The 23484-nt window shown below is 44.2% G+C and overlaps 1 protein-coding gene across 1 annotated transcript in view; it reads left to right on the top strand.

Annotated features, from left to right (window-relative positions):
• Nucleotides 1-104: 104 nt before the first annotated feature.
• Nucleotides 105-23484, top strand: part of COL9A3 (collagen type IX alpha 3 chain) — a 58817-nt gene continuing 35437 nt past the window's right edge. Inside the window, exons 1-14 of the mRNA XM_087928909.1 lie at nucleotides 105-357; nucleotides 3215-3283; nucleotides 5920-5955; nucleotides 7266-7337; nucleotides 7663-7716; nucleotides 11407-11442; nucleotides 12951-12974; nucleotides 13210-13263; nucleotides 15341-15394; nucleotides 16414-16452; nucleotides 19043-19099; nucleotides 20935-20988; nucleotides 21735-21788; nucleotides 21913-21966. Of these exons, the coding sequence (XP_087785035.1) occupies nucleotides 295-357; nucleotides 3215-3283; nucleotides 5920-5955; nucleotides 7266-7337; nucleotides 7663-7716; nucleotides 11407-11442; nucleotides 12951-12974; nucleotides 13210-13263; nucleotides 15341-15394; nucleotides 16414-16452; nucleotides 19043-19099; nucleotides 20935-20988; nucleotides 21735-21788; nucleotides 21913-21966 (720 nt within the window). The 5' untranslated portion in view covers nucleotides 105-294. The remainder of the gene's footprint in view (nucleotides 358-3214; nucleotides 3284-5919; nucleotides 5956-7265; nucleotides 7338-7662; nucleotides 7717-11406; nucleotides 11443-12950; nucleotides 12975-13209; nucleotides 13264-15340; nucleotides 15395-16413; nucleotides 16453-19042; nucleotides 19100-20934; nucleotides 20989-21734; nucleotides 21789-21912; nucleotides 21967-23484) is intronic.

The following is a 23484-nucleotide window of genomic DNA, read 5'->3' as shown; positions in this document are numbered from 1 at the left end:
GCTGTGAATGCGATGCCTCATGTCCAACTTTACAGTTGGACCGGCCCTTCCGCTCCTCCTCCTTTCTCCCCCACCTTTCTGGTTTTGGGTTTTTTTTTTCCCCCTCTCACTGAATGTTGCTCCTGGTTCATCGATCTGTCTTCCCTTGTCCTTCTGAAAAACCTAGAAGGAAGGTGGGTTTGTTCTGAAGTAAAAGGTGGATTGGATCAGCAGGGAAGGAGTTAATTAAAGTTGGAAGGAAGAAGAAAGCTACTGGTGTGCCTTAGGACTTGAAGCACTTAAACAGAGACAACTATGGCTGGCTTATTTTTCCTTGGAATATTTTTATCTCAACTTTTAGCCATCGCTTCCGCTCAGGTAAGAGTCTCTTTGCCTTTTGGAAGGCCAGAACTTCAATCCGATAGCACTGGGGGCTAAATAGATTATTATACTTCAGGTTCCAATATCCTCCTTTAAAATAATGAATGAGGATGCTGTCTTGCTGTATATAACAGAATAACAGGGTTGGAAGGGACCTTGGAGGTCTTCTAGTCCAACCCCCTGCTCAAGTAGGAAACCTTGTAACATTTCAGACAAATGGTTGTCCAATCTCTTCTTAAAAGCCTCCAGTGTTGAAGGATCCACAACTTCCAGAGACAAGCTGTTCACTGATTAATTGTTCTGTTAGGAAATTTCTCCTTAGTTCTAGATTGATTCTCTCCTTGATTAGTTTCCATCCATTACTTCTTGTTCTGCCTTCAGATTCTTTAGAGAATAGGTTGACCCCCCTCTTCTTCGTGGCAACCCCTTAGATATTGGCACATTGCTATCATGTCACCCCTACTCCTTTTATTCATGTGTGTGTATGTGTGTGTGTGTGTGTCTAAAGTTCCATAAACCTATAACATCTGTTTTATTTTTATTCATTAATAAAAATTATATGGTCACCCAATTCACTCATGGTGACTTCAGGCAGATTTACAGAAATAAAATCAGATCTGATAAAGAGAATATTTGTAGTTTAGGATTGAAATGAGGGGTCCTTGGTGCTCTCTGATCTTTGTTGTTTTCCTGAAGATGTTTTAATACCAAACTAGGTAACATCATCGCTGCATTAATTGATGACATTATCTAGTTTGGTAATGAAACTTCAACAGCCAAATTCGCAGAACACTAAGAAACCCTCATAAAATTAGTTACACAACTCATCAGCCCTGGGGACATCTAATGATTTACTCAAGATCCATTTTCTGGTGACAACTTCAACCAAAACTAGGCAAGAAATATCGTCCTAAAAGTTGGTTTCCAGCTACTTGCAGAAAATAGCTGAGAATTATTATTTTTTAAATAATGTTGGGACTTTTTTAGTACAGCGAAGGAAAGTTTCATTGATGTGCAATTAATTTTTGTCATCCCCATGTACTTTTCATGCAGGAACATATAAACAGAGCTATTTTTCTAAGCCAATTTCATAATTGACAGTAAAAACTGGATTAGTTTTACTGAGCTGGGCTTCCAGATCACATCAGGATCAGATAATAGAACGTTTTAAGTCACAAACCCTATTACCAAGCAGCCACACTGTGGATAAAATATTTTCAATTCCCTTTTTCCTTTTTTAGTAAAAAAAAAAATATGGATTTTTTTTTAAAAAAAGGCTTGGGGAAAAAGAATGCTTCAGGTGGAAGGATTAAGTTTTACAAGGTACAAAATGTCTTCTGTTCTGTATTTGCAGCTTCATCCACAATTTAGTTTAGTCCTCTACTTGGAGTGCAAATATAAGTCAAGGCATTTATCCCGTTAAAAAGTCTATTTTAAAAAAGAACCTAAAACAAGTTAATGTGGCTGAATAATAGAGAAAATATCTCTTTCTTAATTTAAGGGTGTTTTCTGCAGCCAAATTCAGGAATCAGGAATCTCTCCTCAGATGTGAGCAAATCTTGCTATACAATGAAACCTTTGTAGGTCCAAATTGGTTGAAAGTTTCTTTCTGGGACCAAGGTTTTTTTTTTCCCTACATAAAGAAACCTTTATAGCATCTTTTTCCCCCTACATACCTAAGGCTGAAAATAAAATACTGCTGGTATTTAGAACGTGATGCTGTCAGACTGAACTGTGAAACTCATTGGGAATTAAAGATACGCCTGTACCCACAACCCTGTTATAAAGTTGTTCACTACTCTTGCCTCCAGAAGTTGTGGATGCTCCAACACTGGAGGGTTTTAAGAAGAGATTGAATAACAGTTTTGTCTGAAATGGTATATGGCTTCCTGCCTAAGCAGGGGGTTGGACTAGAAGACCTCCAAGGTCCCTTCCAACTCTGTCATTCTGTTATTATTCTATTATTCTAACCTTAAGGCTGTCGTAGCTTGCTTAACCTGGTTCCTGAATTAACTTGTTTTCTGAGCTGTCACAACAGAACCAGGTCATAAATGAATCAAATGGCCATACATGAAACCCAATATCTAAGGCAAGTTGAAACAAACCAACTTGAGGGCTTAGTTTGGTTGTAGGCTTAAAAAGTAAATTTTCCTGGCCTATTTATACCAATGGCTGCATATGAACGTGGCACAGTGGTTAGAATGCAGTATTGCAGGCTAATTCTGCCATCTGCCAGGAGTTTGATTCTCACTGGTTCAAGGTTAACTCAGCCTTCCATCCCTCCGAGGTGGGTAAAATGAGGACCCAGATTGTTGGCTGACTCTGTAAACTGTTTAGAGAGGGCTGTAAACACTGTGAAGCGGTATATATAACTGCTATTCCTTCCTTCCTTCCTTCCTTCCTTCCTTCCTTCCTTCCTTCCTTCCTCATTCTCCTTCCTAGTGGCGCAGTGGTTAGAATACAGTATTGCAGGCTAATTCTGCTGGCTGCCAGCAGTTCAATTCTGACAGCCTCAAAGTTCACTCAGCCTTCTGTCTTTCCAAGGTCGGAAATTGAGGATCCAGATTGTTGGGGGGCAATATGCTGACTCTCTAAACCACATAGAGAGGGCTGGAAAGCCCTGTGAAGCAGTATATAAGTCTAAGCGCTATTGCTGTTTGAAGCAGTAGGTTTATTTACAAAATGAGACGGCCCCAAAGAAGAAAACCCAATTCACCAGAGGGAGGGAGAGTGGGATTGCAATGAATTTCAGTTCCTATTGGAATTTTAAGAGTCTGAATATTTTGCGTTGTCATGTACTCGTTTCAAACGGTAACTTTCTTCTGATCTGAGGCTTCCGTTTTCCTCTCTCCAGAAGCCAGGTCCACGAGGCTTGCCTGGACCGCGAGGACCTCCTGGGATACCTGGCAAGGATGGCATTGATGTAAGTATCAAGGAGGCCAGAGTTAGTTCAGACTAGAACCTGAATGGGGTAGACGGCAGGGGTGATGCAGAAATACAATTTTATGTCATTTGCTTCTATTTTACACATTTATGTCTTGGATATGATTGCATTTTATCCTATATAACGATTGTATTTTACCCAACTCTCGTTTTAAATTGTTTGTTTAGAATTTTATGGGTAATATGTGTTTGAACCTGTATGTTGATATGGTCTATAGCAGTGGTCACCAACCAGCGGACTGGGGACCACTGGTGGTCCATGCGAAAATTTTGGTGGTCCACAGAGAACTGTCACCCCCCCCCACAAAGCAATTAATCCAGGCTGCGCAAGAACACGAGGCTGCGCCGCCCACATGGCCTGCGGGAACACAAGGCTTTCGTTGCTTGCATTGCAAACACTACATGAGGTAGTGAGGGGAGGGGGGAAAGGGTGGAGTGGGGTAACTTGCTCCACTCGCCCCATGTGCCTTGCCTGGCCACCGGGCTGCTTCTTTCCGCTTCTTTCTTTTTCTGCTTTTGGCTGCACACAAGGAAAGCAGCAGAAGTCTTTCTTTCTCTCCCCCAAACTCCGCCAGAAATGAGTCTTTGGGACCCTGCAAGGCCTCCTGCTCCAAGAGGCTGCGCTGGCACAACAAGTCTCACAAAGACTCGTTTCTGGTGGAGTTTGGGGGAGAGAAGGAAAGACTTCTGCAGCTTCTGCTGCTTTCCTTGCATGAAGCCAAAAGTCTCTCCCAATCCCCCAAGATTAGAGCTGGAGACAGTATCTGCAATCCCAAATAAAGAATGATCTATCAGTAGGAAAACAAGGTAGGGAATTTTCCTGCAGACTTTTTGGGAGATTTTCCCAGGGTCTGGTCCATGGGATTTAAAATTATGAGTTTGGTGGTCCCGGAGGTCCAAAAGGTTGGCAACCCCTGGTCTATAGCAGTGATGGCTAACCTTTTCTGGACAGAGTGCCCACAGTGTGTGTGCCCGAGCCCCCGAAATGCAATGTCCATGCCGCCCCTGTGCATGCGTCCCAACCCCCATGCATGCATGCATGGCCCCTACACAGGTGCCTTTCTCCCCATGCATGTGCAGGCAGCCTCTTAGCATATGCCCGCCCCTCAGATGTGTGCACCCTCTGCACATGCCACGTTTCCCGCATATGCGCACACAGCCCCTGCGCCCCCACTCATGCACAGCAGAGACCTGACGACCACCCGGCCAGCAGGAGGCACATGTGCATGCGCAGTGGAGTTGAACTAGGGTGACAGCTCACACGCCCACAGAGAGGGTGCCGCGTGCCACAGCAGTGGTGGGTTTTTACCGGTTCTGTCCACCTCTGAAGAACCGGTAGCTCTGAAGAGCAGCAGACATAGAACCGCTTCTGTGTCTGCTCATGTTTTTGCCCACCTGCCCACCTGGGCTCTTACCTGATCTTTATTTCCTGATTTTTCAACTTCAGCTGCCAAACGAGGCACAGCTGCAGTTAGAAAGGCAGGAAAAGAGGGTTGTTTCAAAGGCTGCGTCTCTGCACCTAGCATGCTGATGACGATTTACAGGCGCGCGGCTCGCAGTGTACAGGGAAGCTCGTAAATCCCGAACCGGTCTTTAACCCTGTCATATCCCACCCCTGCGCCACAGGTTTGTCATCATGGGCTTATAGGCTAATCAATCAATATAAATAAGTTCAGACTAGAAGGAGAAAGGGTTAGAAGTGGTCGCCTACTGATTTAACCGGATGATTTGCAGTGGATTTGATGTAGTTCTACGTAGACTAGAACCCTTCTTTCTCCCTTTATGAGATTACCTCAGTCTGTCTTTCTTGAAGAGGCACCAAGAAAAGTCCATTAAAGCTTCTTCCTCAGGAAAAAGAAAAGCCACAATTGCTTCTCTGGGGCAAACTCAAGCCCTAATTCACTTAAATTAAAGCGAAACAAAAGCTTAATCACACATTACTAAGAGGAATGTTTAAATACATGCTTCATTGGAAAAGGCTTGCTTCGCCCTGTGATCAACATTAATGTGAATTAATGAAATGTTAGGAAATCTGGCATCCATCAATTTTTTATAACCCTGTGGGGTTGGGGGTGGAAATCACGGTAGTACATTTTCATGGATAATTTATTCCAGCAAAACAACATACCACACCACACTTTGGAGACAATAATTATGTTCTGTTATTTTAACATGGGTCTACCTCAGCATTACAGAAATATAAATTAACAGAGTTGAAAGGGACCTTGTGGGTCATCTAGTCCAACCTCCCTGCCCAAGCAGACCCTACATCATTTCTGACAGATGGCAGTCCAGTCTCTTCTTGAAAGCTTCCAGTGATGAAGGTCCCACAACTTCTGAAGGCAACTTCTGTTCCATTTGTTGATTGCTCTCGCTGTCAGAATATTTTTCCTTATTTCCAGGTTGACTCTCTCGTTTCCATCCATTATTTCTTGTCTGGCCTTCAGGTGCTTTGGAAAATAGCTTGACTTCCCTTCCTCCTCTCTGGGGCAGTCCCTCAAATATTGGAAGACTGCTATCATCTCTCCTGTGGTCTTTCTCTTCACTAGACTAACCAAGCCCAGTTCCTGCAACTGTTGATTGTTAACACTGCTCTCTTTTTTCTTACCTATTTAGGGAGAACCTGGGCCCCCAGGTTTGCCAGGACCACCAGTAAGTATTATTTTGTTGTGACAATAGTATTTTGTTGGGGCGATCTTCTTCAAGACATAGGTAGAAATGAATTTTGGTAGGAAGGAGACCCAAGTATGGAAGCAAAAAAAGGGCTGCAAGAAAAACTGCTAAAAATCTGGCCAGCTTTTGAGGTGGGGGAACATCTCCAGACCATTTTCCACTACGTCATTGGTCCTTTTGAAGGAACAAAGAGAGATAAACCTAGAGAAGCTTCAACCATGAGAGGTATGAGAATGAGTGAGAAGCCCACTGGACATTTGAGCCAGCAGCCCACACACCAGTTGGTAATTCGTTTATTAAAGCTGGGTATTCTTTCATCCATGTTGTTACAGGTCTGTGGTTGTTATATTGACAGAGTAACAAAGTTGGAAGGGACCTTGGAGGTCTTCTAGTCCAACCCCCTGCTCCAGCAGGAAATCCAGACAAATGGTTGTCCAATCTCTTCTTTTAAAACCTCCAACGATGGAGCACCCACAACTCCTGAAGGCAAACCGATCCACTGATTAATTGTTCTAACTGTCAGGAAATTCCTCCTTAGTTCTAGGTTGCTTCTCTCCTTGATTAGTTTCCATCCGTTGCTTCTTGTCCTGCCTTCAGGTACTCTGGAAATAGGTTGACCTCCCCACCCCTTTCTTTGTGGCAGCTCCTCAAATATTGGAGGTCTGCTGTCATGCCAACTCTAGTCTCCCTCTTCGTTAGAAGAGACAGGCCTAGCTCCCTCAATCATTCAACTTATGGTTTAGCCTTTAGGTCCTTCATTGCTCTTCTCTGCACTCTGTCAACCCTGAAATAAAACCTGGCTAATGCCATTCTTGGAGGCTTCAGGGTTGCCACACAGCAGTGGGAGGAGGGAAAATAGCTAGATGGGGTTTTGTAGCCAAAACAAGAAAGTTTTCCTGTGGGAGCCAAGGACATTTTCACAGATGGCTGGCCAGAGGAGGAGCCAGTAACCGAGCAACCAGCCAGCCCCTGGATTGGACAGCATGACCAGTGACTTGTTGGGAAGGTGAAAATATTTACTTTTAATTAGGTGAAAGCCACTGGAAATCTCAGAGTCGGCTTTCACCAGTTTGTGCCAATATGATGTATCCAATAAACTATTATTTTAGGCGCTCAAGTGCCTTGGAGTTTGTTTTCTATGGGTGCATTACTTGACACGCTCTTTTTAGACTCTCAACACCTTTGTTATATCAGGGTGACCAAAACTGGACACAATATTCCAAGTGTGGTCTTACACCTTATGAACCGGTACTAATATTAATTGTGCTTGACTATTTACCTGGTTTCAGGGCCTTAAAGGATCCCAAGGAAAGCCTGGGAAGAAAGGAGAGGCGGGTTTGCCAGGCCTTCCTGGGGCAGATGTAAGTATTCCGTCTTCCTGTGTTTCATTGTCTCCTCTTCCCATCGCCCACCCAAGATAAATTTCTTTATCCACTGGGGTGTTTAATGTCTCTGGAGCCAAAAGTGCCTTGGCACCTGATCAATGCCAAACAAATAGTTTTCCAAGTTTTCTATGCAACTTAGACCATTAAGAGTTTCTTGTTGGTCTTCCATCCAAACATTTAAAAAAGTGGTCACACTTTGGTTGAGGAGGAGGATTGTTCTTCTATTTCTAATTTCCTCCCAATTCCTATTCTCTCTAATAAATTCTAATATTCTCTCTAATATCTTCTCATTCATTCTCAGGGTTTAACAGGCTTGGATGGCCCACCTGGACCAATAGGATCCCCTGGAGACAGAGTAAGCAATTGTTTTATTGGTACTGAAGCTCACTATTGTGCAGCTCTTCAACTAAGGATGAGTTATCCCAAGCTGTGTCCAGTATGATCTTTTTCAAACACATTGTTGTTGTTATTATTAAGATACAAAACAAGATTTTTTTCAAACTTGACGTGTGTGGACTTCAACTCCCAGCATTCCCTAGATCAGCATGCTGGTTAGGGAATGCTGGGTGTTGCAGTTCACACATGCTGGCTGGGGGAATTCTGGGAGTTGAAGTTCACACAGGCTTGCTGGGGAATTATGGGAGTTGAAGTACACATAGGCTGGCTGGGGAATTCTGGGGTAATTTGTGGAACTGAAGTCCACATATCTTAAAGATTCCAAGTTTAAAATATATTTGTATATTTGTCTAGTTTTGATTTCATTGACAGTTCCCCCAACATCCCCTAATAGGATTTTCATAGGGAAAGATTGAACTTTAATTAAATTTCTGCAAATTAGGGGATTGAACTCAGAAAAGGTTAGAGTTGGGTGGATGACTTCTTATGAGAACTGACAGCCGTGTTTGGCAACTTTCCAGTTAGAAAGTCAAATGTTCTCCTCCAGAAGCTGTTATAAAGGAAAGCAACACAAACAATTATTTTCTAACCAGCCAAGGTCATGGGGTAAATAGACTGGAAAATGCAAAAAGTGTTGTTTTTTAAATTAACCTGGCATTTGTGAATGGATGTGAACTTTTAAAAAATTGCTGCCTGATTTTTGAAAGCAGGTGGGAGCTAATTACAATTTTTTGCCTGCTGTACATTGCACTTCTACATAAAAGGTCGCCTTTAATAGACAATAAAAATATTGCTAGTGTTGAGCACAATGCTAAACAAATACCAGCCTACTGCTGTGCAAATAAAACAGCAGTTTCATTCCTATTACAAGACTAGTAAAAACATTGCTAATCTTGAACTCAAGGCTAAATAAATGCCAAACTTTTTGCTATCCAAATTGAATGAAATTGAATTGAATTGAATGAATTGAATTGAATACTTTATACTTGGTCAAGTGCGATTGCACAAATAAGGAATTTGTTGCTATTTAGTTGTTTTTCAAAAGCACACCTATGTCATTCAGCCCCTAAGTTTCAATACAGTCTTCCACTCTTCTGTGCCCTAAGCACACTCTTAAAGGCTTTAATTAGCAAAATTGAATGGATTGTGACAACTATTCAAGTGCACAATTAAAGGGCAAGAATGCCAACCTGTTCTCCCAAGTTGAAATTCAGACTTTGAGAATTTGGTCAGGTGAAAAGGAAAGAAAGAAAAATACCTGGCCTTACAGCAGAAAAAAAGGGGAAGATGTGAAGTATGAAAAATCACTTGAGGTAGAAAACTAAGATGGCTTCAGTGGTGCAGCCAGTAGTTTTACCAATTCAGTCTGAACTGGAGAAATCAGTCAGTTATAATTTGATCATTCCTCATGTGCCCAAACACAAGCTTCTTTTGACTCCATTTTGTAGTATTTCCTTCCTTCCTTCTTTCTTTCCTTCTTTCTTTCCTACTTTTCTTTCTTTCTTTCTTCCTCCCTCCCTCCTTTCCTTCTTTCTTTCCTCTTTTTTCCTTCGTTCCTTCTTTCTTTTTCTTTCTTTCTTTTTTCTTTCTTTCCTTCCTTCTGTCTTTTCTTTCTTTCTTCCTCCCTTCTTTCTTTCCTTCTTTCTTTTTTCCTTCCTTCTTTCTTTCTTTCTTTTTCTTTCTTTCCTTCTTTGCTTCTTTCTTTCTTTCTTTCTTTCTTTCTTTCTTTCTTTCTTTCTTTCTTTCTTTCTTTCTTTCTTTCTTTCTTTCTTTCTTTCTTTCTTTCTTTCGTCCTTTCTTTCTAACATATAGTGACTGCCCATCTTCAGAGTAAATCCGAGCAGCTTACAATACTAAAAGATAAGAACTATGTAAGCCAAAAGACTACATATATGCCAGTGAATCCAGGACACTAGCCTCACAATCAATACAAAAGCTACAAATGACGCAAAAAGCCATGGAAAGATACATGCTCGGCATTACAAGACAAGATAGAAAGATCTCCAAATGGGCGAGAGAACAAACAAAAAGTAAACGGGATCGTCAAGAGAGTAAAAGAATTGAAATGGAAATGGAGCAAGAAAAACAGTGGTGGGATTCAGCCGGTTTGCACCACTTTGGGAGAACCGGTTGTTAACTTTCTGAGCAGTTTGGCGAGCTGATTGTTGGAAGAACTCATTAGGGCAAGAGAACCGCTTGTTAAATTATTTGATTCCCACCCCTGAAGAAGAACGGGGGGCAGGTGGAGCAAGGCAGCCATAGAATGGATCCTACTTGATCAAAAGCATCCACAAAAGAGATCTAAAACAAGATGGATCGATGACATCAGCAAGTATGGATGGCCCAATTGGGAAAAGAAAGCTCAGGGCCGCATGGGTTGGAAACATGCAGAAGGAAGCATGCAGTCCTGCAGTGGCTAGACAATGGCTGAAATGAGGATGATGATGATGATGCCAAAAGACATAAAGAAGTTGATACAAAAAGCCAAATACCGCAGCCCAATGAAAAAATGAGGAGGTCGGGAGTAAGATGGGGGCGACATGGGATCTGTTGTTAATCTATCGGCTACCTCCACTGGAATGCTCTTCCACTGGAACCCCAAGCCAACTGGCAGAGCCAGGTCTTTAGGCCCTGACAGAAAGATAGAGAGGTTAGGGACAGGGATGGGATGCAAATATTTTTACTACCAGTTCTGTGGGAGTGTCTAAGTGGGCATGGCCATGTGACTGGGTGGGCGTGGCTTTTTTGCAGCCCCCCCCCCCTACCTGTGATCCGTTTTTTTTGCCTCCTGGGCCTCAGGGAAGACTCCTGGGTGAAGCAGTAAGACAGCGAGGCGGATCTTGGCACAGCCGATCATCAAAACAGCTGATCGTCAGAGGAAAATAAATAAATACCGGTTCGACCGAACCAGTAGCTGTTTTTTTACTACCAGTTCACCCAAACTGGGCCGAACTGGTAGAATATCACCATTGGTTGGGGCCAAGCTTACATGGGGGGGGGGGCACAGGGGGGCAAGATGATCCAAAGGGAAGGAGCAACAGCGAAGAAGACTCTCTTTCTGGACCCTGTCAGCTGGAAGGGCATTGCAGTAGTCCAACCGTGAGATGAGTAGAGCCTGAATGACTAGCTGCAGAGACTCCTAATTCAGGAACGGACATACCTGGTGCACAATGTGAAATTGTGCAAAAGATTCTCCGAGTTGCAACTGCCGACTGCTCCTCAAGCAAGAGCTACAAGTCCAGGAGAACCCCAAATGGTGGTCCAGATCTGTCTGGGTTAGTGACAGACGCCCTATACTTTTCCTAGTATAAATATTTTGACAAGTGATTTTCCAAATAAAATACATTTCTGTGTAACCAAGGCTTTTCTGTGTTTTAAATTTCTCTTCAGATAAATATGTTTGCATCTGGTTTGGAGTTGTAATGTGCACACAGCATATATATTGATCTGATAAAGCCGCATCATGTAGTTTGACAACAATGTTCACTGGTGTAAATAAGATCTCCTTCCATGCACCTCAACCCATTTCTCTGTGTGTATTTTTTTTTCTTAATCTATCCTACTTTTCTTCTGAGGGCTGAAGGATTATTCTTGTATCAGCAGTCTTTTTAAGATGGAGAGAACTAATTTTTGTGTTTTGCCCTCCTAGGGAAGTATAGGAGCAGCGGGATCTGTTGGGCCAGCAGTAAGTGAAAAGATCCATGTCTATTTCTCCCATTAAGCAATCTAGTAAAAAATAAATAAATGGAAAAATCACATTGGGGTGAAAATCCACTTAGGGTTAAGAGGAGAGAAGAGAAGAGGAGAGGAGAGGAGAGAAGAGAAGAGAAGAGAAGAGAAGAGAAGAGAAGAGAAGAGAAGAGAAGAGAAGAGAAGAGAAGAGAAGAGGAGTTGGAAGGGACCTTGGAGGTCTTCTAGTCCAACCCCCTGCTCTGGCAGGAAACCCTGTACCATTTCAGACAAATGGTTATCCAATCTCTTCTTAAAAACTTCCAGTTGTTGGAGCACCCACAACTTCTGGAGGCAAGTTGTTCCACTGGTCAATTGTTCTAACTGCCAGGAAATTTCTCCTTAGTTCTAGGTTGATTCTCTCCTTGATTAGTTTCCATCTGTTGCTTCTTAGAACCTAGAACTGAGAAGAAATTTCCTGACAGAACAAATAACCAGTGGAACTACTTGCCTCCAGAAATTGTGAATGCTTCAACACTGGAAGTTTTTAAGAAGAGATTGGATCACCATTTCTCTAAAATGGTATAAGGTTTCCTGCCTGAGCAAGGGGTTGGACTAGAAGACCTCCAAGGTCCCTTCCAACTCTGTTATTCTATTAGTATTGGATATTGGCCTACCAGCTTTGATAAAGATTTATCATGAATCTTTGGTTTTGCAGAGAAAGAAAGTTTAGTCCTCCATATCAGACAGATGTTTTGGCTCTACCAATCAACAAATCAAATATTTAAAACATTAAAACAGGGTATAAATTTTAAAAAGAGGCTAGGATGATGAAAATGTAATGTCACAAATTAATTAAAAAGCAGGACGGAGAGCTTTCAGGTCTCTAACTAGTCCCATAATCATCTCAGTTTTCCATGCATGCATTTCTCTCTCCCACTGCTAAAAGACCTCTGTATTTATATTTTGGGAATAGGGAATGTTTGTATCCAGTTGTCTATTCATTATAAGGGTAATTCTCAACTTACAACCACATCTGAGTCCAAAATCCATTTCCAAGCAAGACAGTTGTTAAGTGAGTTTTGCCCCATTTTACATCCTTCCTTATCACAGTTGTTAACTGAATCAGTGCAGTTGTTAAGGTAGTAGTAATGTTATGAAGTGAATCAGGCTTCCCCATTGAGTTTGATTGTCAGAAGGTCGCAAAAAAGGATCACATGACCCCAGGACACTGCCACCCTCATAAGTATGAGTCAGTTGCCAAGCGTCCAAATGTCCAAATGTTGATCAGGTGACCGCTGAGATGGTGCAAAGGCTGTAAAGGAGGGGTCCTTCATTGTAAGTGAGAAAAATAGTCCTAATTCACTTTTTTCAGTGCCATTCGAACTTTGAACAGTCACTAAGTGAATGGTTGTAAGTTAAGGACTGCCTGTAAGGGAAGAAGCGTGGGTGGAAGGATTTCCAAATGACCAGCTAATCTGGATTTGTGCCATTTTAACCATGCATTTTCCTTCTCATTTTCAGGGCAAAGGACCAGCAGGGCCACCGGTAAATCATTTTTTTTTAAAAAAAAAACAAATTAGGAAAAAGAATAAACGTGGATTGAATTGGAGTCCTTCAAATTGAGTCCTGAAGAGCTGTTCTCGGCTGTCCTTAAAGGGCTGCAGTGACCAGACGAAGAACTTGGGGGGGTGCAGAGGAGAGAAATTTGAAGCCCTTGCCTCTTTTTTAAAAAATGAAAAGAATAAACATTAACATTTATTTGTCTTCTGTCTTTTAACAGGGACCTCCAGGCACCAGTGGTCTTCTGGGAGGAAGGGGACAGAAAGGCTCACCGGTAAGTTTCCTTCTTTTTCTTGTTCTGATGAATCCAGGAGAGAATTTCATAATGGGATAAACTCAGTGGTGGGATTCAGCTGGTTCACCCTGGTTCAACAGAACCAGTTGTTAAGTTACCCACCTCCCGCGATCAAAGTGGATCCTGGGCACTGCGCTGCAATGAAGAAACGGGAAACGGAGCAGCTGGCACAAGGGAAGAAAGCCGCTTTCGCTCTTTCTTCTCCCTGCTCCTCCTCCGTCCCTTGTGCCAGATGCCTCCATTTCCCGTTTCTCCATTGCAGTGCAGCGCCCAGGATCCACATCGCGGGAGGATCGTCCCTCATGTGTGGTGGAGCTGAAGGATGGGGATGGGCCACGTCTCCCATGACAGCCAACCTGATCCCGGGATAACTGGTTGTTAAATTATTTGAATCCCGCCACTGGATTAACCTCCATCTAGGGTATTATTACCATGCAATTCCTTCCCGCCCCCTTGCCAGTTGGGGAGTAACTGAACAATACAAAATGGAGATTTAAGGTCTTTCAAGTCCTGTTTATGATCTCGATACAAGAGAATATCTGTAGCTCAAGACTGAACTGTGGGGTCCTTGGTAGTCTCTGGGTTGGTTCTTTTCTTGTAGACGTTTCATTATTCAACTAGGTAACATCATCAGTGCTAGAAGACAGTGGGGTTTTGCTCACAGTGCTGCCTCCCAAAAATTATAGGGGCTGGCAGTTGGTTCTTTGAGGTTAAGGCTGAGACATTTCAGAGTTGCCTCGAACCGCAAGATGAGCGGCCTATAAATGTAATAAATAATACCGTATTTCCCCATGTATAAGCACCCCCTTTGTATAAGCCACCCCCCCAATTTTTGGACTGTGAAGTTTTGAAAAAAATATTTTATTAGAGAAACAAGTTATGAAGAAAGAAAATTTACAAAGAAACAAAATTCGACGTCTAGATCTACAACTTCGGTCATGACGCGAGCGGTGCGGGCGACGCTAGCAATCTCGCATCGGAACGAGTAGGAACGAAGCATTCAGGCCGATGCCTAGCGTATGCATTTCTATCATGTACTCGCACTCGTAATCGTACCTGCTTTGTATATGCCACCCCCCTACTTTTTGGGCTTGAAAATTTTGGAAAAAAGGGGTGGCTTATACATGGGGAAATACAGTAATAATAATTTAGTATCCTGGCTTGTAGATTGTGATGTCCTTTAAAAGAGTTGGACTAAGAAGACATTTATTCAGATTTTGTTTGCACTTCTGGAAATTGCTACAGATAGTTCTCAACTTACAACCATTCATTTAGCGAGTGTCAAATGTTACAAAGGCGCTGAAAAAAGTGACTTACAACCACACTTATGACCATTGCTGCATCCCCACGACCATATGGTTACGATTCAGGTGCTTGGCAATTGGCATGCATTTAAGACAGGTGCAGTGTCCCAGGGTCACATGATTGCTATTTGCAACCTTGCTGGCTGACTTCTGACAAGCAAAGCATGGGATTTGGCAAGGAAGGTCATAAATTATGAACCGTGGTGGTGCAGTGGTTAAAATGCAGCATTGCAGGCTAACTCTGCCCACAGTTGGGAGTTCGATCATGACTGGCTCAAGGTTGACTCAGCCTTCCATCTTTCTGAGGTGGGTAAAATGAGGACCCAGATTGTTGGGGGCAAAAGGCTGACTCTGTAAAACTGTTTAAAGAGGGCTGCAAAGCACTGTGAAGTTGTATATAAGTCTAAGTGCTATTGCTATCGTGTGATGTCTTGGTTAATGACCATGGCTAAAAAGGTCACAAAATTGAATCAGGCCATGTAACACCTCATTTAACAACCACTTCACTTCACAATGAATTTTTTTTACTGTTCCAATTAAGGTCATACGTTGAGGCTACCTTACTACTAAGCTGTACTGGAAGGTGTGAAAGCCAAATTTGCTCAGACATAATAATAAGTAAAATATAAATAGACACAGTTCCCATTCTGCCCGCCAGTTAACTAGGTAAAGATGCTTTCCATAAATTATTGAATACAATGTAAGCTTAAGGCCTCTGCTTTGGCACTGATTTTATTTCTTCTTCTTTTTAGGGACCATCTGGACTTCCAGGGTTTCCTGGACCCCCAGGACCTCCGGGACCACCCGTAAGTTAAGATTTGTTTTAGATCAGAGTTCTCCAAAACTTCAGGCTTTGTCGACCAGCAGGGTGGGGTGGAGAGGGGATGTGTTCTGACCCAGTTCCCCAAACATGACAAACCCTCTGACCAGGGGTTGGATTCAAAAATCCCAGCAACCGATTTGCTGCCCAGTTGCTGGGTGGGCGTGGCCATGGTGGGTGTGGCCTACTGGTACTTCCGGGAGGGCCGTTTTTTGCCTTCCCAAGGGTCCAGAGGCTTTCCTCGGGCCTCTGGAAGGGTGAAAACGCCCTCCCCTGGGCTCTGGAGGCCCTCCGGAAGCTGGAAACAGGCCCATTTTGTGACTTCTGGTATTTCCAGTAGAGCCGTTTTTCACCTTCCCACTGTCCAGAGGCTTCCCTCAAGCCTCTGGGAAGGTGAAAATGGCCTCTCCCAAGCTCTGAAGGCCCTCTGGAAGCCAGAAACAGGCCCGTTTCTGGACTTCCGGAAGGCCCAGTTTTCCCCCTCCCCAGAGCCTTCGTGTGGACCCTGCACTTACCTACACTGAAAACGGGCCATGTGGAGACGGAGCGGGGAGAGGTGGGGAGGGGCCAGCCAATAGGTTCAAACACCGGGTGGGTGAACCAGATGCAAATTTGGCATCCGGTTCAATCGAACCGGTCTGAACCGGTAGAATCCCACCCCTGCCTCTTGACATGAACTCAAGATAGTGGCAAGAACAGTCATAAAATGGGGTAAAACTCATTTAATTAAAGTTTCACCAAGCGACAAAAAAATTGGGTTCGGTGGTGGTCATAAGCTGAGGACTACCTGTAGATCAAGCCATCGGTTAAGCAAATTGGTTGGGTTTATGCAACTTACTCAAAAAGGAAGAAAATTAATTTAACCAAGGTTGGCATTTTGAGAATGCTTTTGTTCGTTATTGTTTTTTTCCTGACTCGGGTTAAGTGTGTTGCATGTGCTTTAACAACACTGGGTGTCTGTAAGCTATTCTCCCCATGAAACGTGCTGCATTTTCCTTGTTGCAGGGTCTCCCTGGAGCGTTTGACCATACCAGAGATCTTCAGGTGTGCATTTTTCCACTTTTCAGGTTTCTGTGTGAGATTTTATTGAGCTGCAGATGTAAACACCAAGATTATTTGTTTAGGCCAGTGTTTCTCAACCGTGGCAACTTGAAAAGGTGTGGACTTCAATTCCCAGAATTCCCAGTCAGCCATGAATTGAAGTCCATGCATCTTCAAGTTGCCACAATTGAGAAACACTCATTTAGGCATGAGACATATAATAATAATAATAATAATAATAATAATAATAATAATAATAATAATAACAACAACAACAACAACAACAACAACAACAACAACAACAAGTATTAGGGCAGTAACTATTGAAGTCTACTGTATAATAGTGCAGTATGAATGCAATATCAGGGGTTTTCAATTCAATGTATAGAATGTGAAGGATCTGTGTTTGTGTTTATTTTCATATAAATTGTACACTGAAGATGGTATTTAATTTTGTTGTACAAGTTGCGATGACAATAAAGTAAAGTAAAGACCTAATTTAATTTAGGCCTCTTGAAAATGATCTTATTTAGTGATGCAAAACTGAACTCTATTGACAGAAGATAACTTAGGGCTCAACTGTGGGATCCTTGGTGCTCTGTGAATTTGGTATTTTGCTTGCAGACATTTCTTTACCAAACTAGATAACATCATCAGTGTGTCATTGTCATCATTAACAACAACAACAACAACATATCATCACTGATGGTGTTTCTTTGTCTTCAGTGTTTGCTTATAGAATACGCACAAAGTATGAATTGGAATGAATTGGATCAGATCAAATTAAATTTGAACCTCTTAGAGATTAATTAGCATAGTCATCCATCTGGTATAAAGATTTTTCACTGCCTTTTTCTGGGCTATTTGAGTGATAACTGGAAGAATCAGTTTATTGTAGTAATTAAGGCACCAGGCTAGAAATCAAGAAGTTGTGGATTCAAGCCCCACCTTAGCCACGAAAGCCAGATGGATGACCTGGACCAGTCACGAGAGGACTATGAGTTCTAGTCCCACCTTAGGCATGAAAGCCAGCTGGGTGACTTTGGACCAATCACCAGGAGACTGTGAGTTCTAGTCTGCCTTAGGCATGAAAGCTGCTGGGTTATTTTAGGCCGGTCACTCTCTCTCTCAGCCCAACTCACCTGACAGGGTTGTTGTGTGGAAATAAACATGACACTAATGGGAGGTAGCAAACAGCATTCCAAGACTTCACACCTGTTGTTTTGACAAACTCTTCAGCTACCTAATTGCTAGTCAAGGAGAAGGTTAAAAAAATTTCCAACCACCTTACTGAAATTGTCTTTACAGAAGTTGTGCAGAAAACAGCAGTGATTCTCCTCTTTCCTCTTCTCTGCCTGATATTAGAATATGGTATTATTAGTAGAAATACTATAAATTTTGGAAAGGAATATTACTAAGAAAAAAAGCAATAAGGAAATAAAGATACTTCTCATTTTAAAGCCCTGAAGGTTGTAGATTGGCTCTTGGAAAATCCTAAAACTCTTAATCCAACATGAACAAAGCTAAATGAAATTTACAGCAATCCAACTACCTTGACTGCCTTGTGACTGAATTACTACAGATGGTCCTCACTTGCCAACTGCTCATTCAGCGATTGTTTACAATCACAAGAATGCTGAAAAAGGAGATTTGCAGCTGGTCCTCAAACTTACAGCCATTGCAGCATACCCTCAGTCACGTGATCGCAATTTGGGTGCTTGGCAAATGGCTCCCCATCACAATGGACGCAACTTCGCAAGGTCACGAGATCCAACATTTGTGATCTTCACAGCCGACTTCCAACAAGCAAAGTCACTGGGGAAGCCAGCAGGAAGTCACAAGTTTTGGTCACGTGATGTTGCACTTAATGATCACAGATTATTCATTTAATGGCCACAGCCAGAAATAAGTCAGCATGGTCACGTGATGTTTCACTTAACAAACATGCTGTTAAGCAATGGAGCTGCCAGTCCCAATTGAGGACAGTAAATGAGCATTACATACTGTTGTGGTTATCCAGCAGCAGGTGCGGATGGCTGAGGAGAGCGAGGACTCAAATGAGGTGCCAGGACCATTAGGGAGTGCACTGCTGCCTTCAGATATTGTGGGGGCTGGCAGCAGTGATGAGGAGGTTCCCGAGAAGCCTGTGCCAAGTGCGCATGCGCACAGGGCTGTTCAAAGGAAAGAACAGTTACAAGAGCATGGGTGACTCGGGAGTAAGACTGCAAGGTAATGGCCCCTCCTTCAAGAAGATAAAAGCCAGCTGTGAAACGAAGGTACTTTGCAGAAGGCAAAGACGTTTTGAAACTCCAGCCTCGTGGACATTCCAGTATCCTGAGTTTGTATTTGGAGATTCTTGTATCGCAAATTATTTCTTGTCTGTTATCTTTTGCCAAGTCTTGCACAGTTTGGCAAGGCTTGTGCTTATCACAGCTAATTATTTTGCCAAAGCATTAAAAGGTTTCTGTTCCTTTTGGATTGTGTTTGATTTGTTGGAAAAGGGCATGGGTCAGCACACATACTGATAAAAAGTGACCATCCTGTGGATTATTTTATAACTCTGGTATTAATTTCTGGTTTGTTTGGAATATAGTGTGCATCGCTCTGTCCACCGGGCCTTCCAGGACCACCAGGAATACCAGGATTCAAGGTACGGAATACTTTTTAATTGAACTGAGGACTTCTTGAGATATATTCTCTGTTTGGGAAATCTTTATCACATGTTAGTTGGTCATTAGGAGGAGTCTGTGTGTCAGTCCTGCCTCACCTTGAACCTTTAAGCAAGAGCGATCCTTAACTCCATTTGTTGAGAAAGGTATAATTTACTGAAGGTCGAGTGGAATTCAATAACGCAATGCCAGAACTGAAGTTCGCACACCAAAACTCTCGGTATAATTTCCTCCTCGCCCTTGGTCAAATCTCATTGCTGGCCCTCCTCATTGTCCAATCAATTTCAAAGAAAATGTTTTTGAAACAGACATTCTCAGTGCAGACCAGGGCTGTCAAACTCCCAGCCCGCAGGCTGGATGCATCATGTGCTGGCCACGCCCATGCCCGGTTTAGCGAAGGGGGCGAAAGTCCCAATATGTCACTTGTTGCAGCCGTGACAATGTGTTGTGGCCCGCTGGCAGCTAACGGAGCTGGCAGCAGAGTCGGACAGTGAGGAGGCTGGGGAGAAACATGAGCCAGTCCTGGAGACAGAGGAAGGCTCGGACGAGGGCTCCACGTCAGAGGCAAAGATGAGGCCAGGGCAGACTGGCAGTCATCAGCTGCCTTCGGAGTCCCCAGCCTGCACATGCGCAGAGCTGCCAAAAGAAAAGAACAATGACTAAGAGTCAATGTGGGAGTAAGGCCACAGGTGAACGATGAATGGCCCCTCCCATAGGGATTAAAAGAGGAGCAAAAGGGGAGGGGACTTTCGCAGGAAACAATTCGTTCATTGCAGCAGTGTGAAGATCTGTCTGTGCATCTCAGAGACTCTGTGCTGAGCCCTTCCTTGTCAGCACTGCGTTTGGAAATATTTACTCGGCAGCTCTCCAAGCTAGATAAGGTCTGTGCTCCTCATTATCCCCTTGAAAGACTGTTTTAAGCCATGCCTTTGGCTGAAAGTGAAGGCAAGAAATTCACCTTCTTTTAACAAAAGGGCTTTTGCTGGGACAAAGAATCTGCTTAGTGCTTTGGGGGGAAGCCGAGGTCAAAATCACAATGTGAGTTTGATGCCCTAGTGTAGACTGTCTTGCAGCTGCATTCTTCTCCCAGGGAAAAGACCTTGAGGTGCTTTCTCTGAGAGGCATACTCATGTCCATTACTTTCACTTTCCCCCAAGCATTCCCTCTCCCTTTCCCCCTTACCCCCACCCCCACCCCCCAGGAGAGTGCAGGCGTGAGGTGGCAGTTTTGATACTGTGATTTGTTTCTTCCTGCCTCTTTGAGCTTCTATCTGGAAGATCTTAAATGGCCTCAGTCAGCAACAAAATCCTGAGCTAAATAGATGAAACTCTGCCTTCTTGATGGAGAAGTAACGGAACCCTGGAACTTACAAGTACGCTTCACTTAACAACTGCCTTGTGTGAAGGACTCAGGGGGCACAGGAAAAAGGAGGCCACAACGGAGGAAGCCCTAGCCGAATTAGAAAGGAACCCCAACTTACAACAAACCAAAACCGCCAAGGCCTCGCCGGGGGATTCCTACTAGGGGCCACTTAGTCACAGAAATTCTGGCCCCAACTGCGGTCGTAAGTCATAAGTCGAGGCCTGCCTGTAAAGCTGGTCTAAATAATTTACAATAGCCATAAAGGCTGATGGTATTTTCTGCTTTGTCGATCCTCTAGTTCTCAATGTTCACATCGGAAATAGAAAGGAAATTTCTTTTTCGGTGATTCTGTAGATGTAATAATAACCTCTCCTTTTGTGGGGGGAGGGGTTTTTGAACAGTTTCAGAGCTTTCAGAAATGGGATTCTGATCCTTCTTGCTTTTCTTTTTTTAGGGGCACACCGGTGACAAAGGAGAACCTGGAGAAGTTGGCAAAGATGGGGAGAAGGTAAGGATCTTCACTGAATTTTTGCATTAACAGAGGGATACAATCAAGATCACGTGAGGTACTAATACCACTCTATAAAGCCTTAGTAAAGGCACCCCTAGAATATTGCACCCAGTTTTGGTCACCACACGATGAAAAAGATGTTGAGACTCTAGAAAAAGTGCAGAGGAGAGCAACTAGGATGATTAGGGCAGGGGTTGCTAACCTTTAGGACCCCAGGGACCAGCAAAATCATAATTTTAAATCCCGCGGACCACTAACATGAATGTCGACTTGCAGTGGCTTGCTGATGTTGGTGGGAAAGTCAGTCCCATATTCCAGAGCTGTAATAGTCACAGGGCTGGCCCTTTGGTCATCCTGGAGCGGCTGTTCCTCCACCCGGGTGCACTGGCCTGCCATGGACTGGAGGAGCTGCTCCGGGATGACCAAAGGGCCAGTGCTGTGACTACTGCAGCTCTGAAACATGGGATCGACTTTCCCATCAACATCAGCAAGCCACCATGAGTCAAAATTCATATTAGAAGTCCGCAGAATTTAAAATTATGATCCCCCGGCCCACTGGTTGGTGACCACTGATCTAAACCAACCCCCTGCTCAACCCTATACCATTTCTGACAACAGGCTGACCAATCTCTTCTAGAAAGACTCCAGTGATAGGGCACCCACAACTTCTGAAGGCAGCTTCTTTTTGGAGGACTCTTGACCGACTCTCATCTTAAACTCTTATTATTATTATTATTTTTCAGGGCTCGCGAGGACCCCCAGGTCCACCAGGGCCTCCTGGTAACATCGGATTGCAGGTAGAACAAGCTGATTTTTTAAATTTAAAAAAAAACACACGTATTTAAAGTAATAAAGGCAGGACAAAATCTCATAAATTAATAAACCCGCCATGCTAAGCCTTGAACTGATCTTCATCTTTAGGGTCCTCGAGGATTAAGCGGAGGAGTTGGGCCAATTGGTTTTATTGGTGACAGGGTAAGTTGGACACCCTCCTTAAACTCTCTGTGTTTTCTTAGCCAAACTTGCTTGCAAAAGAAATTTGGTTACCAGGAACAAAACGGGAAAGTTTTTAAGTAAGTTCGGACCTCAACTTGGTTACTAACCAGTCTAAAGATCTAGGGCAGGGGTGGGCAAACTTTTTGGCTCGGGGGCCACATTGATTTTTAAAATTTGACAGACGGGCCGGGTCAGCACAAGATTTTTTGGGAATCGCCCCCACCCTTCCCCACCCTTCTTCTCCTCCTTCCCCTCCCCTCAGAGCCCCCCTGAGTCAGGAGTTGCTACCGCCGGCGCAGCTCCACGCGGCTCCAGTCCCGCGTTGCCTCGGGAAGGGAAAGGCAAAAAGGAAGAGCCGCGGCGGTGCTTTGCAACGGCAGCAGTGGCACCGGAGGCTCAGGCTCAGAGGCTTTTTTCCTGAGAGGTGCGGTGTCTGCCTCCCTTCATACTCCTTGTGGAGGGACACACATGCCCCGTCACCCCTGCCGCCACTACGTTTGCTCGGCTTCTTCCACAGAAACACTCTTAAAGTCGACCTTTAAGTGGTCCCGGAACATCCGCCCACCTGCCCGGCGCCTGCCCTCCCGGAGCACGCTTTCTTCCTTCTCCTGGAGAATGTGCCTCTTCCAGCCCGGCCTGGCCCAGCCAGCCAGCAGGTGACCACATGTCCTAGGGCTTGTTGTGAGATGCCTGCAGCATGCTCTGTTCTATGTGTCAGGCCCAGCAAGTCCGAGTAGCCAGCACATAGAACAGGGTGGTGCCGGACCATTGGAGAAGCGGAGTAAAGCCGGAGATTAGTAGCTGCCTCTTTCGGCACAAAAAGCTTCCCCCAACCAGCCGGCTGGTCTCCTCCTCCTCGGCCATACAGAACAAACAGGCAGAAAAGGAGGAGAGCAGCTGGCTGGCTCAGGGAAGCTTTCTGCGCTGAAAGAGGCAGCTACTAATCTCCGGCTTTGCTCCGCTTCTCCAATGGTCCGGCACTCCCCCTGTTGGGGGAGGCTTCTGGTGCTGCAAAAGAGGTGGCTAGTGATCTCCGGCTCCGCTCTGCTTCTCCAACATCCAGCGCCGCCCTGTTCTATATGTCAGGCCCAGCAAGTCCGAGCAGCCGGCGCATAGAACAGGGTGGTGCTGGACCATTGGAGAAGCAGAGCAAAGCCGGAGATTAGTAGCTGCCTCTTTCGGAGCAGAAAGCTTCCCCCAACCAGCCGGCTGGTCTCCTCCTTCTCTGCCTGTTTGTTCTGTATGGCCGAGGAGGAGGAGACCAGCCGAGAAGCGCACTGCCAGGCGGGGGTCACACGGCGCAGGGCAACACGCCATTGCCCGGCCCTGGCGAGGGAAAGCAGTGGGCGTTCCCCGGGCGGCGACCTCAGCCCCGCCACCAGGGAAGCGGCTGCCCAGCTCCGTGTTGTGTGAGTGATTTTTTGGCACGCGGCGCGGGGTCTCTTTTGGCCAGCCCCGATTTTTTTTTCAGAGCGGAATATTCTTTTTTCAGAGGCG

The sequence above is a fragment of the Pseudonaja textilis genome, chromosome 3, assembly GCF_049901715.1.
Source record: "Pseudonaja textilis isolate UNSWEBS1 chromosome 3, rPseTex1.2, whole genome shotgun sequence".
NCBI classification, from domain to species: domain Eukaryota; kingdom Metazoa; phylum Chordata; class Lepidosauria; order Squamata; family Elapidae; genus Pseudonaja; species Pseudonaja textilis.
This window is presented reverse-complemented; position numbering and strand designations above follow the sequence as displayed.